This window comes from Notothenia coriiceps, unplaced genomic scaffold (genome assembly GCF_000735185.1).
Source record: "Notothenia coriiceps isolate Sejong01 unplaced genomic scaffold, NC01 NC01_scaffold00004485, whole genome shotgun sequence".
NCBI lineage: Eukaryota > Metazoa > Chordata > Actinopteri > Perciformes > Nototheniidae > Notothenia > Notothenia coriiceps.
Genome location: NW_011337186.1, coordinates 309,354 through 324,443, shown reverse-complemented (window position 1 = coordinate 324,443; position 15,090 = coordinate 309,354). Strand labels below are relative to the sequence as shown.

Here is a 15,090-nt window from a genome sequence, read left to right as displayed (position 1 = left end):
ACAGTCTGTTGGTTCAGAAATAAGAGTATGAAGAAGAGAGATGGAGGGGTGCAGGGCAGTGGTTTCCAAAAAATATGTGCCTGCGTCAAAATGACAGATGGCACCATCTTCGCAAAGCATCAATATCACCTGATGACTCAGCATCGACTGCTGATGTCTGTCAGTGTGTTAGCTTCACCGGGAACATTGCCAGCAGATTCAAGCGGAGAAAAGATGGACCTAAAACACCTTCTCGCACGATCAAGCATGTGCACAAAGCCACAGGTTTGTATTTATCCAACAATGTTTCCAGTGAATCATTCTTCACTTGACACTTAAGGTCAAGGGGAATGCATCTTCTGTCGACAGAGTAAAAATAAAGTGCATTAGAGAAACTTTAATAATAGCATATATCTTTACAAAAGGAGCATTGTGTACGTGGTTTACAACATGTCTAAATACATTTCTACATCAACCATTTATTAAAAATAACAGGCTTGAAAAGTCCTTTTCTGAACATTGTAGAAGTATACTCATAATAACAGAGTGTGTCTGAATGTCTCCTTACATTGGTACAGTTGATACAGTAAGCTAGCATTGTAATCGCAGTGTATGAACATTTGAACATGTACAGTATGGTCTTCACAGGACAAGTTTGTATTGTTTCATATAAAGCATATTGATGTTATTCCATAAATCCCAGAAGTAATATAAGTTTACTGAAAAAAGAGAGTGCTCTCTTTCTATTTCTCTCTCTTTGTCAAAAAGAAAACTACTAACTGACTTTAAATTCACATTTGGAAAAACTAAATTAACTTTAACTTTTTTGATCAGTTCTCCTAATGTAGCTTACTTTCTTGAAAAATTGAAATAAAACAGTGAAAACTAAGCACACATTCTCAGAATAAGCAGAATGAATTGCATCTGTGCCTGCAGGTTAATACTTGATAGTCTCAGAGTAAAGTTGTTGGTGTATGAGTTGCCATGGAGACATTTGATTCACTGGACGAATTTATAGGTTTAGCTTAATACGTGACAACATTTGATTTCCAATTGAGACATCCTTTCCCTACTCACGTTAGTATACATAAATCACAGTTCACTACAGATCTGTTCAGTGTTAAATTGATTCTGAATAAATACATTTACCAATTCTTCACATCTGCCCTGTTGACAGTATTACTTCTGATTGATAAGAAATACCTTTATAAGCTGTACTTTACTGTAAAAACAACTACACAAAAATAATAAGGTGCAATAACTTTAGTAGGCTACATCATCTTGCGATTCAATTTGTGCTTTGAATTGTATTTCATTATCATCTGTAGATAATATCTAAACATGACTGAACAGACCATGACAATACAATTAGATTTCCTAATATTCCCTAGTGATTAATCCTGTAAGTAGTTGACAATACGACCATTATCATAAAGTAATGATTCATTGTATATATATAGTTAGCCATTTAGAGATGATGATGGGATTTTAAATGTATTTTTTTCGTTGTTTCCTGTCAGTAAAAGTGTTTAGATACTATATACACTGATGATTATTGTCCACACCATCTACAAATTAGTCCTTAAATGAGCTCTGATGTCCTGGGCTGTCTGAATGAAAATAATCCCAGTACTTTAAAATGTTTCAACATTCAGTATCTCTGCTCAGCCGCATAATTTAACAGCACTGGCCTGAATTGCAAAAGCAACTATATCTGGAGGATGTTTACGATGGCCTGGATCAACCTGCATCTTAAGCCCCATATCTCCATTCTCATCTCTGCATTTTAAATGAGGGTGCTGTCTGAGGAGAAACATGGAAAAAAACTTAGGCAAAGAAAAAACCCACATTGCTTTGATTTTTTGTTGAGAGCACAGGTTGATGTTTCTTGCTTTTAACTCAAGAGCTGTTGAACACAAAAGCTTCTTCTCCAGTTGTAGCATCCAAAATTGCTTGGTTGGGACGATTGCAGCCAAGTCCCATCTTTCTCTCTGAAAAAGAAATATAGTAGTGTATATGTCATTGTCTAGTATCACAATTTCCACACCCTCAGGGGCTTAAACTGATCCAAAAACCAAGTGCAGGGGCAGAGAGAAAAAGAGAAAGAGAGAGAGAGGAATGAAGAGAGGCTCCGCTCAGGTGGCCCAGAGATCTGGAGAAAGCAGGATGTGTTTGTGTGCGTGTTTGTCTTTCTTAGCATATGTTCATCAGAAAGTGAAGGCATAGACAACGCCAACCACCACAATGTTTCCAATGGTGGCGATGATGGCGATCCACAGCCAGATGGCATCGCTGGACATGGACTGCGACTCGTCCTGCTGGCCGTGTACCGAGGCGGCGGAGGCTGCGGCGTGCACGCTGGCCGAGGAGTTGAAGAGTGAATGCTCGCCGCTGTAGTCGTCATTGGGCGAGGAGTCCATGAAGGCCCCCGTCATCACTGGGATCTAAGAAGGGATGAGGAAAAGTAGAAAAGTTTGAATACATTTCAATTTTGGCACTTTTAGTCAAGCTGCATTTGAAAAGATGCTATGTGGAGACAAGTGAGACATTTCAAATCTGGTGTTTATTTCAGGTGTTGCTTTATCCATCATTGGCTACTAAGGATGTGGCTATGACCTAATGTACACTGCAACCTTAGTTACATGTTACAGTTAAAATTGCACTTTTTACGTGTTACTGATCCTACTTCCAATCATTTGTAGGGGACATTATCATTTTTTTTTTTTTTTTTAGTGCTTGTGTGCAGACATTTTGGTATTTGGACTGCCAAAGAACCCAAAAGAAAAAGACAACCCAGTCAGTGTTTTATAGGATGCCTGTCAGAAAACAACAAGCCATTCATATTTGGCTCTGCTTCCTACTGTATGTCAGGTACATCTTATTAGAATATATTGCTCCCTATCTCTTTTCTGACCATCAAGAACTACCCTTGCAAAGGAGCGCCATGCTTTCTTTAAGCCAATCGGAGCACCCCAAAATACGAACCTGAAAATGGGCAAAGTGTCTCCTTTAAAACGGACTTATTTGAGGCCAAAGAATATGTGTATTTATTTTTAAGTTATTGTTCAGTGTAGCATGTTGTAGCCTCACATACCCGCTTGCATAGTGAGGATGTTTTCACAGTGTTGAATTGCTAAAAGATGAGAAGTCATTTAAACCCGATAAAATCAAACCACTTAACAGGGAAGCCAATCTCGGCTTTTCCACCAATCATTGCACGCCAGATTGTTTGCCTATCGGTCACACATTAGCAAGTGTGAGTGCTATATTAAAAGAAATGAGAGGTAGCAGCATCACGACATCATTAGCAAATAGCTACAAGGCGTGCAGGGTCCTACTCTAATCTCACACCCCGCTGACTGTGTGTTTGTATTTAGGGAGCAGTGCTTGATTAACATGGAATAAATATTTTAGATGGGGAAAAATGATTTATTGCTTGGACAATCAGTTCTCTGTTAATGTTGGCCACTAAAGTAGAAAGCAACAAAATGCTTTCATGTGTTTGTGAGAAAGTATTATTTGTGTTTGTGTGTGTGGGTGTGTGTGTGTCTTGAAAGCAGGGGATATGATTGTGAAATGCATGAGAGACCCGTACCACGCTCGACTAGAAAACAGACTCTGCTGATGTTGAAAAACAATGCTAAAAATACATCGGAGGAATGTCGAGCGCTCGCATACACAGGAACTCTCTCTTGCTCGCTCATTTGCTCACTTTCAGTCCTTCTCTCTCTCTCTCTCTCTCTCTCTCTCTCTCTCTCTCTCTCTCTCTCTCTCTCTCATGTACACACAGGCTAATGCACAAAGACAGTCTTTGTGAGGGGAAAACACTGTTTAGAAAGCATTCTGCTGCCCTACGTTCATTGGCCCCTGGTGGAGAATAAAGACATGACACAACCCGTTGAGCGCCTGCTGTTCACATGAGCATGATGGAGGCAGACAGGCATGCATGAAGTCCAGCAACCTGGGTCCCCCCCCCCTCCTCACACACACACACACACACACACACAAACACACACACACACACACACACACACACACACACACACACACACACACACACACACACACACACACACACACACACACCACCCAGTCACAGTGGATTCCTTCTGCTACAACATGTCATCAAGACCTTTCATTCACTTTTGTACAACATTTCGTCTTCTGTTATGAAAAGATTCATATCAAAAGAGTAATATGTTCCTCTGGCATAGTGATTGAAAACCATGAACGTATTGAAAAGGACAATATTAGGATTTCTGTTGGATCTTCATAATTAAAATAGACATCACATCTATTGTTATGCCTATGAGAGCAGGTGTGGTTAACCATCCCATCTCCCCTACAAGTTACATCCCAACAGCTACTAATAAAACATTTCAAGACATACACAATGACAACAAACAAAGAAGAAAAACTCAAACATATAAAACAATAAATAATTTCACACACATACATCAGAGTTTTCTTTCAACATATATGCATTATCGAGACGGTTTGGACAACTATTGATAAGAAGCCATAACAAAACTACACGTAAATGAACAGAAATCTAAATATAATTGAAATGTTTTATAGATATTTGTTCGAGTTGTACCATTTTAAAATACATAATAATCACCATACTTAGCTGTAGTGCTGCTGATACAGTCACCTTCAAACCAAACAATAATGGAAAAATAAAGTAATTGTCTTTGAAGCTTTACCATGTATTAATAGCATTGAATATCAGACCAGAACAATAATATATATGAAAGTTTCACCTCTATCATCAAATATCTGCTGATTTATCTTATTCTTTTTCAATCCAACCACACCGTCAACAACCTTATCCTTCATTCAAAGCCACATCCAGCCTAATCCAAAGTTCAGTCGGACCATCACCGAAGCTCTCAGCCCTGTCTGCATTCTTTATATTTTTGTTTTATTTATAAGTAACTCATTGTCTACAGGCGTGAGCTGTTTGCATAAATGGGTAAGTGTACCGGATAAAATGTGCCCAAACATATCCCGTCAGTAAGCCTGATTTTTAAATATTTGATTGCTGAGTATTTTTGGAGATGGTGTGCCTATATATATATATATGCAGTAGATGTAGAAAGCCGTTTTGATTACTAGTATATCATCATTTTTCAAAGGACCTACTCCTCTATCCATTCATCCAAGCCCACAACTCCCATGTGGATCATGCATGGAGCTTAGCACAGCAAGCGGTTAAGCACTAATGGAAACGAGGTAAATCTGAGCACTTAATGCGGGGAATGAAGGTCATGCCCCAAGCATCACTGCCAGGAAACCATTCCTTGTTAACATATAAGGATGCTTTGAGTAGTAAAGTTAAACTAAACTGACCAACATTTCCAGGAAACCATACACTTCTCCAGCTTAACATTAAACCAATGGCAGAATGGCTTTAACAAGTACATCCCCACAGAAAGCTAAGTGTGTTTTGACAGAGCTTCCTGAACACACAGCTGAAACACTCCACAAGTATTCCCCTGGCAAAGGGAAAGTCATTTTATTTCACGTCTTATGAAGTAGTCTTTCCTTTAACCTTTAGATTAAAGCTAAGTGAACTGATTCACACTCAAACTGTGTGAAAATGTGTGTCTTGGTTATTTTACAATACATTTCTTCTCTAGTGTGCAAACCCTCAAAGATATCACTTTGGCTTTAAGAGTGTTACTCTTCAGCATTACATATGATACAAGATGCAGCAAATGTAAACCTCAGGAGAATGTGTTCAAACAAATAATGTTAACTTGTTTCGTTTTATTAAAACGCAACAGGTAAAAAAAGAGGAGAGACCGAATTGAGATAAGAACAAACATTTTAGATGTCCCAAATGTTGTCTTTTGATGTCCTCTAATTTAAAACAGACCATTCTAGCTTATTTTGATCACTTTACCTTAATTAGTATGGTAGTCTGGTTATGTTAGAATGATTGGTAATAGAGATACCTTATTATATATAGGCCCCATTTACCTTTGTCATTTTAAGGATTACATTTCCTGATGAAATCCAGATGATGTTATATGCACTTTCATCACGAGCAGACACATACTGTATATGGGTCTCTGTTGACCAGACCACACCTCTAATGACAATCTTCCTTGGTTTTCATGAGCGACATGCAAATGAGGGTTGACGGCTGGATGTAATGAACCTGTTTGTTCACTGCTAAAAACAACAGAATACGCATTTACATTTATCCAATAGCTTTTCTGATCCACCCAAGAAGAATAAAGTGACTGAGTGAAAATGTGTGAATGTCATGTAATTATATAAACATTTTTGGTAAACATTTGTTGTAACCTTGTATAGACTTTGTAAAAGAAAAGGGTAAAATGAGCATCAAGACTGCTTTTCAAGAGCTTCGGAGCAGAGCTTGTGTGTCGTTATTGAGAAGAAAAACTTCCCCCCATTTGCCAACAACAGAAAATCTCCTTGCTTGCATATTTCACACCTCCTTGGCTCTGAGTGATGACTACACCTGTGCAATATTACACATAGGAAAACCCCAATCTATGGTAGACGATACAGTGAAGCTCCATTTGCTGTACAATTCCACCTGCTCTGCTCTCACAGCTTTGATTTATCCTTCCCAGCTGTTCCTCGAGCTGTGCCATCCTACACTGGTGATCACAGTAATTGTGAAATAGAATGGACTGTAATGGCCTCCTGTGGGATTGGATGCTGCCACTAGTAAGAGCTCAGTGAAATGCCTTTGGAACAAACAAGCAAAACCCAAATAAATGTCTTTGGGTAATGGGAAGGACGAAACATATACCTAACCACAAAAGCACTCAAGCATTGGCAGTTAAGAAGCGATATCAGAGAGAACAAGCTGGTTTTCTGCCCTCAGGGATAAAACGCGGTCAGATGAAAAGGTCGATACTTGTGTCCTTGTGGATAACAAACTTGAAGGTGCACTCGAGAGAACAAACTGAATCGGTGAAGAAAGGCAAGGAGGCGGACCCCTGCTGTGCAAAGAATAGACTTTGTGCTGGACATCACACGCACAATCAATGAAAACGATTTAGTCATCTGTCACAACCATCTCTGCTCTATTGACTACGTTACTGCTGGACATGTGTTATTGTAGGCCTTTTCTCCCATATGATGTCATCTTTTTTTTAAAATGTATATCTGACTTTTGTATTGAGATCACAGTACATTCAGACTTTACAGATTACATATTACCGTAATACACAAGCAGAAAGAGCGATGTAGCTACTGCAAGGTTTAATGTAACCAAATCTCACAGCTTTTATTTAACAAACTTGAAGCATTTTTCAAGACATCACTGTTCAGAGACAGTTCTCCCTGTAGGACAGTTAGTATCAATGTCATACACCTTGAGCTGTTTCTGTTCATCCCTTACTGTATGTCCAAATATGGTCAGTTATGACTCCGTTATGACTTGGGGCTTCTAAATGGTAATCCACAATCAGATGATTTTTGGCTTTATGCCACTTTATAAACGTGTACCTGTCACATGGGTCAGGTTTAATTGAAGGGAGTATTTATATCAACTTCAGAGAACTCTTCGTGTTATCTCCAAAGCACTGTGGCACAGTGGTGTTTTTGGACATCACTGAACAAAATATATTTAATGTTTAATTTGTGTGTGGACTTGGGAGTTAGGAAAGCACTGCTTTTTGAAAAATGCATGCATGGCTGTTGGTTGACACTTGTCTTTTTACTGCCCAACATAATCCCTAATAGTCAGTTTACATTATATTAAGCTGTTTAACCCCCAAAACAATAATACAAAGATAAAACAATGTTATTTTTCATCAAAATGTTTAGGGTTTTAAATTAGTCATCCTCACTCAGAAGTGAGACACTGATATCAAATAACAGACAGAAAGTATTGACATCCTGTAAATAGAGAGCCATTTCAGACAAACTATATTATTTATAGTAAAACTTAATAAGATGTTTGCTTTGTTTTAGTTTTTTTTTTACAGCTGTACACAGTTCCTCAAAGCCTAAAATGTCCCAAAGATAAGATTGTAAGGGAAACTTCTGTGTAGCAATGCAGTGGGAGTCACCGACTCAGGAAAGAGACACGGGAAGAGCAGGAGCTTTGATGTCAAACACTGATAGTTTATTTGGAGCTTCGGCCAGAGAATTCACATCACAAGTCCAAGAGCCAGAGGTTCTGACTTCACGGTAGAGTTGCCACGTCAATTCTGGAGCGCCTCTCTCTCGTTAGCCCTTTTAACTGGTTTCACAGAGAGTAATCAACATATTTGAGAAGATAGCCTAAACAGCTGGGAACACTGAGTCACTTGCGTCTGACACTTATGGCCTCGAAGATTTCACACCTTGGAGACCATAAACACAGAGAAGGAAGTGTCCCAGTGTACCCACAACAATAAACCATCTGTGACCTAGGGTTGCCCGGTCACAGAATGGGAACAACAACATTATGGCTGAAGCAGCCCATTTCCTTAAAGGAGATAACAGACGTCAGGGTTGGTCATACACGTCAAAGGGCAAAAAGGTTAGATATCTAGGAGTCTAGGAGAATTATTTCCCTAACAAAGATGAAAATGAGGACAGTTTTTTGACAGGTGAGGTTATATATAACCTACTGTATTTACAGCTCAGGACACCTATGATCAGGGATATACATAAATGGGATTAGAGTATTAAAAACAAATCATAGAAATAACCTCTTCTATGTAGGGGTAGCAGTAAAAAGTAGCCAAAAGCAGCTACTAAGGCAAAACAATAGATTTGGTCTGTACCATACGACACAGCTAGTTTTGACATAAATCTGAAGGAAGATTTAAAGGGGTTTTAAGGAGGCTTGCTCAACCGCACAGAAGTGGCGAGACCTGTAGTTTCAGGTCTGGTTCCTGCTGGTCAGATTTACAGCTGTGCTCTCATTGATTTTCACTGTCTACGGAGCCCAGCAGCGTTTAACAATAAATCTTATCATTCAAAAGAACAAGTGGAGCAAGTGATCCTTGCTTGACACTGGTCAATCTATCAGCTCAAGGGAAAAATTGTGCAGCACAAGGGAACGTTTATTACACGTCTTTGATCTTATGAATAATACATGTCTCACCTTCAGGTTTCCTTTATCAATAGAGTACCCTCAATGTGATTAATTTTCTTGTTTATTATCTACAATCAGAGCTACTAAAAGACCATCTTGCAATGGGATCACACTTCCCACGGCACCATATCAGGCCAGGGGCGTAAAGTCTCCTTACTCTAAGCTATTGTGTTAACCACATCTATCCAACAACAGAAACATAGACACCTGGCAAAGAACTCAAAATGGCTTCTGTGGTAGTTTCTGCAAGGTGTTTCAAAGACCACCTTTGTTATAATGACACACAGTCACAGACTAACAAGGTGAAAACAATACCAGCCACACGCTGGTACGCAAGTGGAGGAAATAATGCATGTTCACATCTGGAGTTGTTGTTGTTGTTATGTGCTGCTAATTTGCAGTTGCGTGATGACATTTGAGATGAAACTTAACTCTGCAGCTATTAAACATTAAAATCCACTACAAAGAAAGAGTGATTTCTTATTCTCGCCAGATGAGAACGGAGAAGCAGTGCCAGATGAACAAGAATTTAAAGTGACGAGAAAGAGTGAAAGAGACAGAGGCGGTGTGTGTGTTTTTCTGTGTGTGTGCGTGCGTGTGTGTGTGCGTGTGAGTGTTTCTTTTGTCATACTGTCTGACTTGACATGTGAATGTTTGTACTGCATTTGTCTGTGACATCGCTTGCTGCCGAGACTCAGTTCACACAGGAATATAAAGACAGATACCCTAAAATCAAACATGACAACTGTCAGCATCGTCTAAAACACAACACATGCCGACGGGAGGAGGAATATTTGAGCATCAAAGTTGAAAGACTTCTACATGTTGATAACAAGACAAAAATATACCCTTTATCTTGCAGAAGAAGCACTGACTGCACCCACATTTTTCTCCTGATAATGAATCTCAGATCAGAGACGATGCAACACTCAATCTATTCAGTTTTGATTGATATTATCGGTGATAACTCTAGATTACACTACTACAATTCTGCTTATGCTTTATTTACAGTATTATTGACCCAACTACACATTAGAATCAATATATTTATATTGATTGGCTACCTGGTGATATGCGGCATAAGCCATTTTTGTTTAGTTTGTGTGATTAGAAAACTAAAGATAATAAAGTTATTATAATTTGTATTGAAAATGTGTTAAATTGTCTTAGTGGGACAATCATTTAGGATCTACATTTGAGACTTATCAACATAAGGTTTTCACCTAAATATAGATTAATGACAAGCGCATCAACGATATAGAGTATATAACACACTTTCCTTTGAGTCTTTATTGTTAGAAGAAAAATAGTTCAACTTATGAAAATGCTTCTTACGAACCGCCAAATCCCTGCACATAAATACATCCCTGTTATATTTTGGGATATCAACTTGATTCATGAACTATTCACACCTTAATATTTTCAGATACGTCTCATAATCTACAGAAAAATGCTTTTTCACTGAAGCCTTGGGCCATATATTATTTAAAGGAGCAGATTTTTTAAATATGCATAAACTGGATTATGTGCAGCATGTGTTTTATGGTACAGTTTACACCAAAGAACACAGCATGAGATGTCTTACTGTGCAATGTTGCACACCACTTCAAAATCTCCATGCAGGGCACATGTATTTTACATTTTGTGCAATTTTAATCAAAACACTGCCAGTGGAGTCAGATGTTGCCTCTTGCATGTTCATGGCTGTTAAGCAGATAGATTGCATTCATGGCAAATCAAGTTTATGTGCTGATCTGAAACTACATCAAAACATTGCTGCAGTTTTATAGTGAAGGCAACAGACAGGAATACCAATGTAATAAGTTAAACTACAAAAAACTTAAGCAAATAAATAATTTCTTAAAGTAATACATAATTCACATCATAAACCGTATTTAGTCATGAATTGACAAAAAGATTAACATTAAAACACATTCTGGCAAAAATAAATGGCTTATGTGCTATCAGCATTGGTGCAAAATGTGGATGCAATTAAGGTAATTGGCACGCACCCCCTCGATGTGGAGAGCCTCTCTGTGCAGCAGCCTGAGGCGAGAGTTGGTGCTTATCATGAGGATTAGCTCACCTGTGCTGATTACACAATATACTATAAAAGCTTGTTACCATCAGTCTGCCTCTGCTTTTCTCCTGGCTCACACTCTTTTTTGTTAAGTTGTTTTTAGGTTGTTTGATCACACAATAGAGTATACGCATTTTGTATCATTTCCCATTCTTAAAGGGGCCCTATTATGCTTTTTGGGGTTTTCCATTCCCTGTAGTGTGTTGTATAGATTTGTGTGAATGTGAATGGTACATGGGGTGTTGCAGCACAGGCAGTATGAGAACTTTTTGAACAACACACTCTCACTCCATAATCGTCCAGGAGCGACGTTTGGTCAGGGTCCCGTGGCGTAAAGTTGTGACGCTCCTAGGCTCCTTCAGCTTCATAAAGGGACGCAAATAGCTTTCCACTGATTGCAATGTATTCCCATCTGCGGCGGGATTTGACGCTCATGGAAGCACGGCATTCGTTTGTGTCGGCTGCCCTTAAAGGCAATGTGAGCGTGCATTCCCATTGGATAACGGAGAATTGTACACCCGGAAGTAAGTATTCCCCTTACTGTCGATTGATTTTACAGTGATATCTGCACTACTCATCGACTAAAAAACACCAGATTATCCTTGTTAATTACACAACATTGATTGGTTTAAATTGTGTGCAATGCTTTTGTATTTTTCCCCTTCGATTCGGAGAAACAAAATTTTTTCGGAGTAAAGGATGGCAGAAGACACTACACTACCCAGAATCCCCAGCTATCGTTTAGGAGTACACCATATGCCCTGTTTGACAAACCCCGTTTTTTTCACCATTCATTCCAATGGCTGGCGTCTATGTCACGTGATCTTGCCTATTTTAAAGTTAGTTTGGCCATTAAAATGCGTTTTGATGTCATTTCATGCGAGAAATATGAGTTGTTACTACGGAAGACAACGGCTACTCTCGGCGTTAGGGATATCACTCTGTAGAGTGAAGTAAATGGAGACATCTTGCGACCCCAATGCATTCGATTGGATATTTTAAAGTGCCTAGTTATTGAGTACTTTGTTATGCCAGAATAGTTGTGTTTACTCGCAGAGGATTATGGACACCAATCGAATACTGTTGCTTGTATGTATCACCCGGTATATTTAATATTTTCGGTTATATGCGAGGACAGAGAGGAAAAACACATACAGACAACAGATAGAAAAAATAAATAGAGTACACAGCGCCACGCGCGCCTCTTCTTTGCTGAACCGGAGTGCCCTCGGCAGACGTTATCACCGTATGAGCTATGTTATCTCTTATGTTATTATAAGTTAGTGATAATATGTCGAATAATGATGGTTATGAGTGAATGTGGCGTGAGTGATCAAGAGGACACACAGTATATGTCGTTCCTCAAACCTTCTTATACGAAAACATTTTTAAGACCCCTTATCAAATATTACATTTTTAGAAGTTATTTACATACCGATAGTAGAAGTTATTGACACATGAATACATATGTCAATACTAAAGATGGTTTGATAGATAAACCGAAACACACAATCGTAGACACAATCGAATTGCCTATATTTTCCGACAAGATTTTGTGTCCTCTCACAGGCCTTTTACCAGACTCTCGAGACAGTCTCGACTCTACTATTGATGTCGAGTCTTCCATTCCCTGAGAGACAAATGAAATACTAGTCAATGAAATACAGATCAAATAGACGCGCCGGGCCAGAGATCTCCGCAAAACCACAGTGAGGTAGAGACTACTCTTATTCTACTACTTTATCGAGACTTATGATACTGGTACCTTTTGTCCATACGTGTCAATTTTCCACTACACTAGAACGATTTCTATAGGTATTCTTTTTCTGTTTTAGACAAAAGGTATTTAAGTAAAAACAAGAGTTCCACGTGGTCCATCTCGTAAATTGAAGGATTATAGTTTTTTTTTTAGAGGGCCCCCCACCGCTGAAAGTACCCAGTGAATATTTTAATCGTGACAAAGGTAGACGAAATGTGGATATACGATACAAATATACGACACTCAGAACTAATAGCCGTCGAGAGTAACATTACTCAGCAACCCACACATACCGCCGACACATCACATTTCAAGAAGGTGGACAATTCGCGAACCCTCTTCCAATTACCTTTGGGATCAACGAAAAAGCACAGGTGGTTTTTTTCTTTAGAGTGAGGTTCAAGACTTGACGTTTACACCCGTCGGGACCTTAGAAATCTAACGCCTAAAACAAGTATCGCACATGTGAAGATTGANTCGGATTCTCTAAAGCTCCGCAGTCTCTTCTCCTAAGTCCTTTTGAATTCTCCTATCCACTATCCCTTAACCCCGTGATGTTTCACTCAGAGGTCAAGGAATAGGAGATAGGGTTAGAATTTAGGAGCTGATTTTTGGATTATCCGTCTGCAACCTTAGCGTAGAACCAAGCATGAAAACTGGTGAAAAGCTAGCAGGCCTCCATCTTGTTTGTTTAATCCGTACATAATCACAGTGTAAAAACAACAGAGGATTATACAGTATATTGGACTATTTCTCGACTAGGAGCAGTGACTTAACTACAATGTTGCCCTGAAACAGCTCAGAGGTTGAAAAAAATATTGTAGAAGATTGTTCGCTTTGTAAAATGGGGAGTTGACACATTTACACTTGGGTTTGGTACAGGTTTGACAATGAAGGTATGACCTATCACAGACATTAGTCTCTCAAAGGTCAAGCAGCCCTTAACAGCAGTCTATTTGATCAACTATAAAGACATTCAGAGAGATTTTTCATAACCTCACAATCCAAAACAAGTTCCCATGGTTTTTACTTATCAAAAAAAGCATTATTAAATGATTAATTTAATAATGCAAAAATGCCGTTAATAAGAAATGATGAGGGTAGCTTCCACAAGTGGTCCCTTATTAAGAATGTGGTATGTATATGGTTTTGTTCTTTGGTGGTTTTTATTTTCCGGGGCAGCTGTGTCTGTGAGGCAGTGGAGTTGTTTTTCAATCAGAAGGTTGTGCGTTCCATCCAAGCCCCTGCGGTCCACATGTCGATGCCTGGGCAAAATACTTAACTAAATACTTAAATACTTAACGTTTTTCCCGCTGGCATGGCCCAACGGTGTGTGAATGTTATGGCGCATTTCCACTACAGCGCGGTTTAAGCGTGCCGTGCCCGACCCTTTTTTGGTTGCGTTTCAACTAGGCGTAGTTCCGGCTAGCGGGTACTTTTTCACAGTTTTCTGGCTCTCCAAAATCGAGGTTCTTTCCGGGCCAACAACCGGGCTGAATATGCTAAACTAGTACTAGTAGTATAACAAAATGAACATATTTTACCGTGATTTAATTGTAATACACATTTCAAAATGATGCCGATGTAACAACATACTGATACCGGTAAAAACCATGAATTAATGCTTTGACAAGTCTGCAAGCGAAAAAAAAACCCTTTTTAAAATGCGTGTTTTCTGAATGGAGATTGGCTAAGCTAACGCAGTATATGCCCCGACCGTCCACACTCACAACAACGGCCTACAGAACATAAATAAACCAGCGACTGTATTCACCATGACACAGGCAGTATGTGGTTTGTACTTGTTTAGCTTTTGTCTAGTTTCTGAACAGATATGAGGAGCTCTGAGGGCTAACAGCTAATGGCTGATGTTGGTTTTGTGTTTCGCATTGAAGATGACGTCACGGCTCCGCCTACACTGCGTTACTATAGTTACTGCCCCAGTTCCTAAACTGTAATGGAAACGCAGCATAAAGTGAGCCTGGCCTAGAAAAGGTAACAATAGAGCATAAAAGAAAGAGTGAGGGTGAAACAGAATGTACTAGTAAAGGGCCAACAGCAGAGTAGAGAGGCCATGTTCACTGTCAGCCATTAACATGGCCACGACTAAATTATTCACTGCACTCCATCACCTTACACAAGCCTGGGCTAACTCAGACTAAAGAGGGCCGTGTGTGTGTGTGTGTGTGTGTGTGTGTG

At 39.2% G+C, this 15,090-nt stretch overlaps 1 protein-coding gene across 1 annotated transcript in view; it reads right to left on the bottom strand.

Moving 5' to 3' along the window:
• Nucleotides 1-269: 269 nt before the first annotated feature.
• Nucleotides 270-15,090, bottom strand: part of LOC104942337 (uncharacterized) — a 32,030-nt gene continuing 17,209 nt past the window's right edge. The window contains exon 2 of the mRNA XM_010767539.1: nt 270-2,423. Coding sequence (XP_010765841.1) covers nt 2,187-2,423 — 237 coding nt within the window. The 3' untranslated portion in view covers nt 270-2,186. The remainder of the gene's footprint in view (nt 2,424-15,090) is intronic.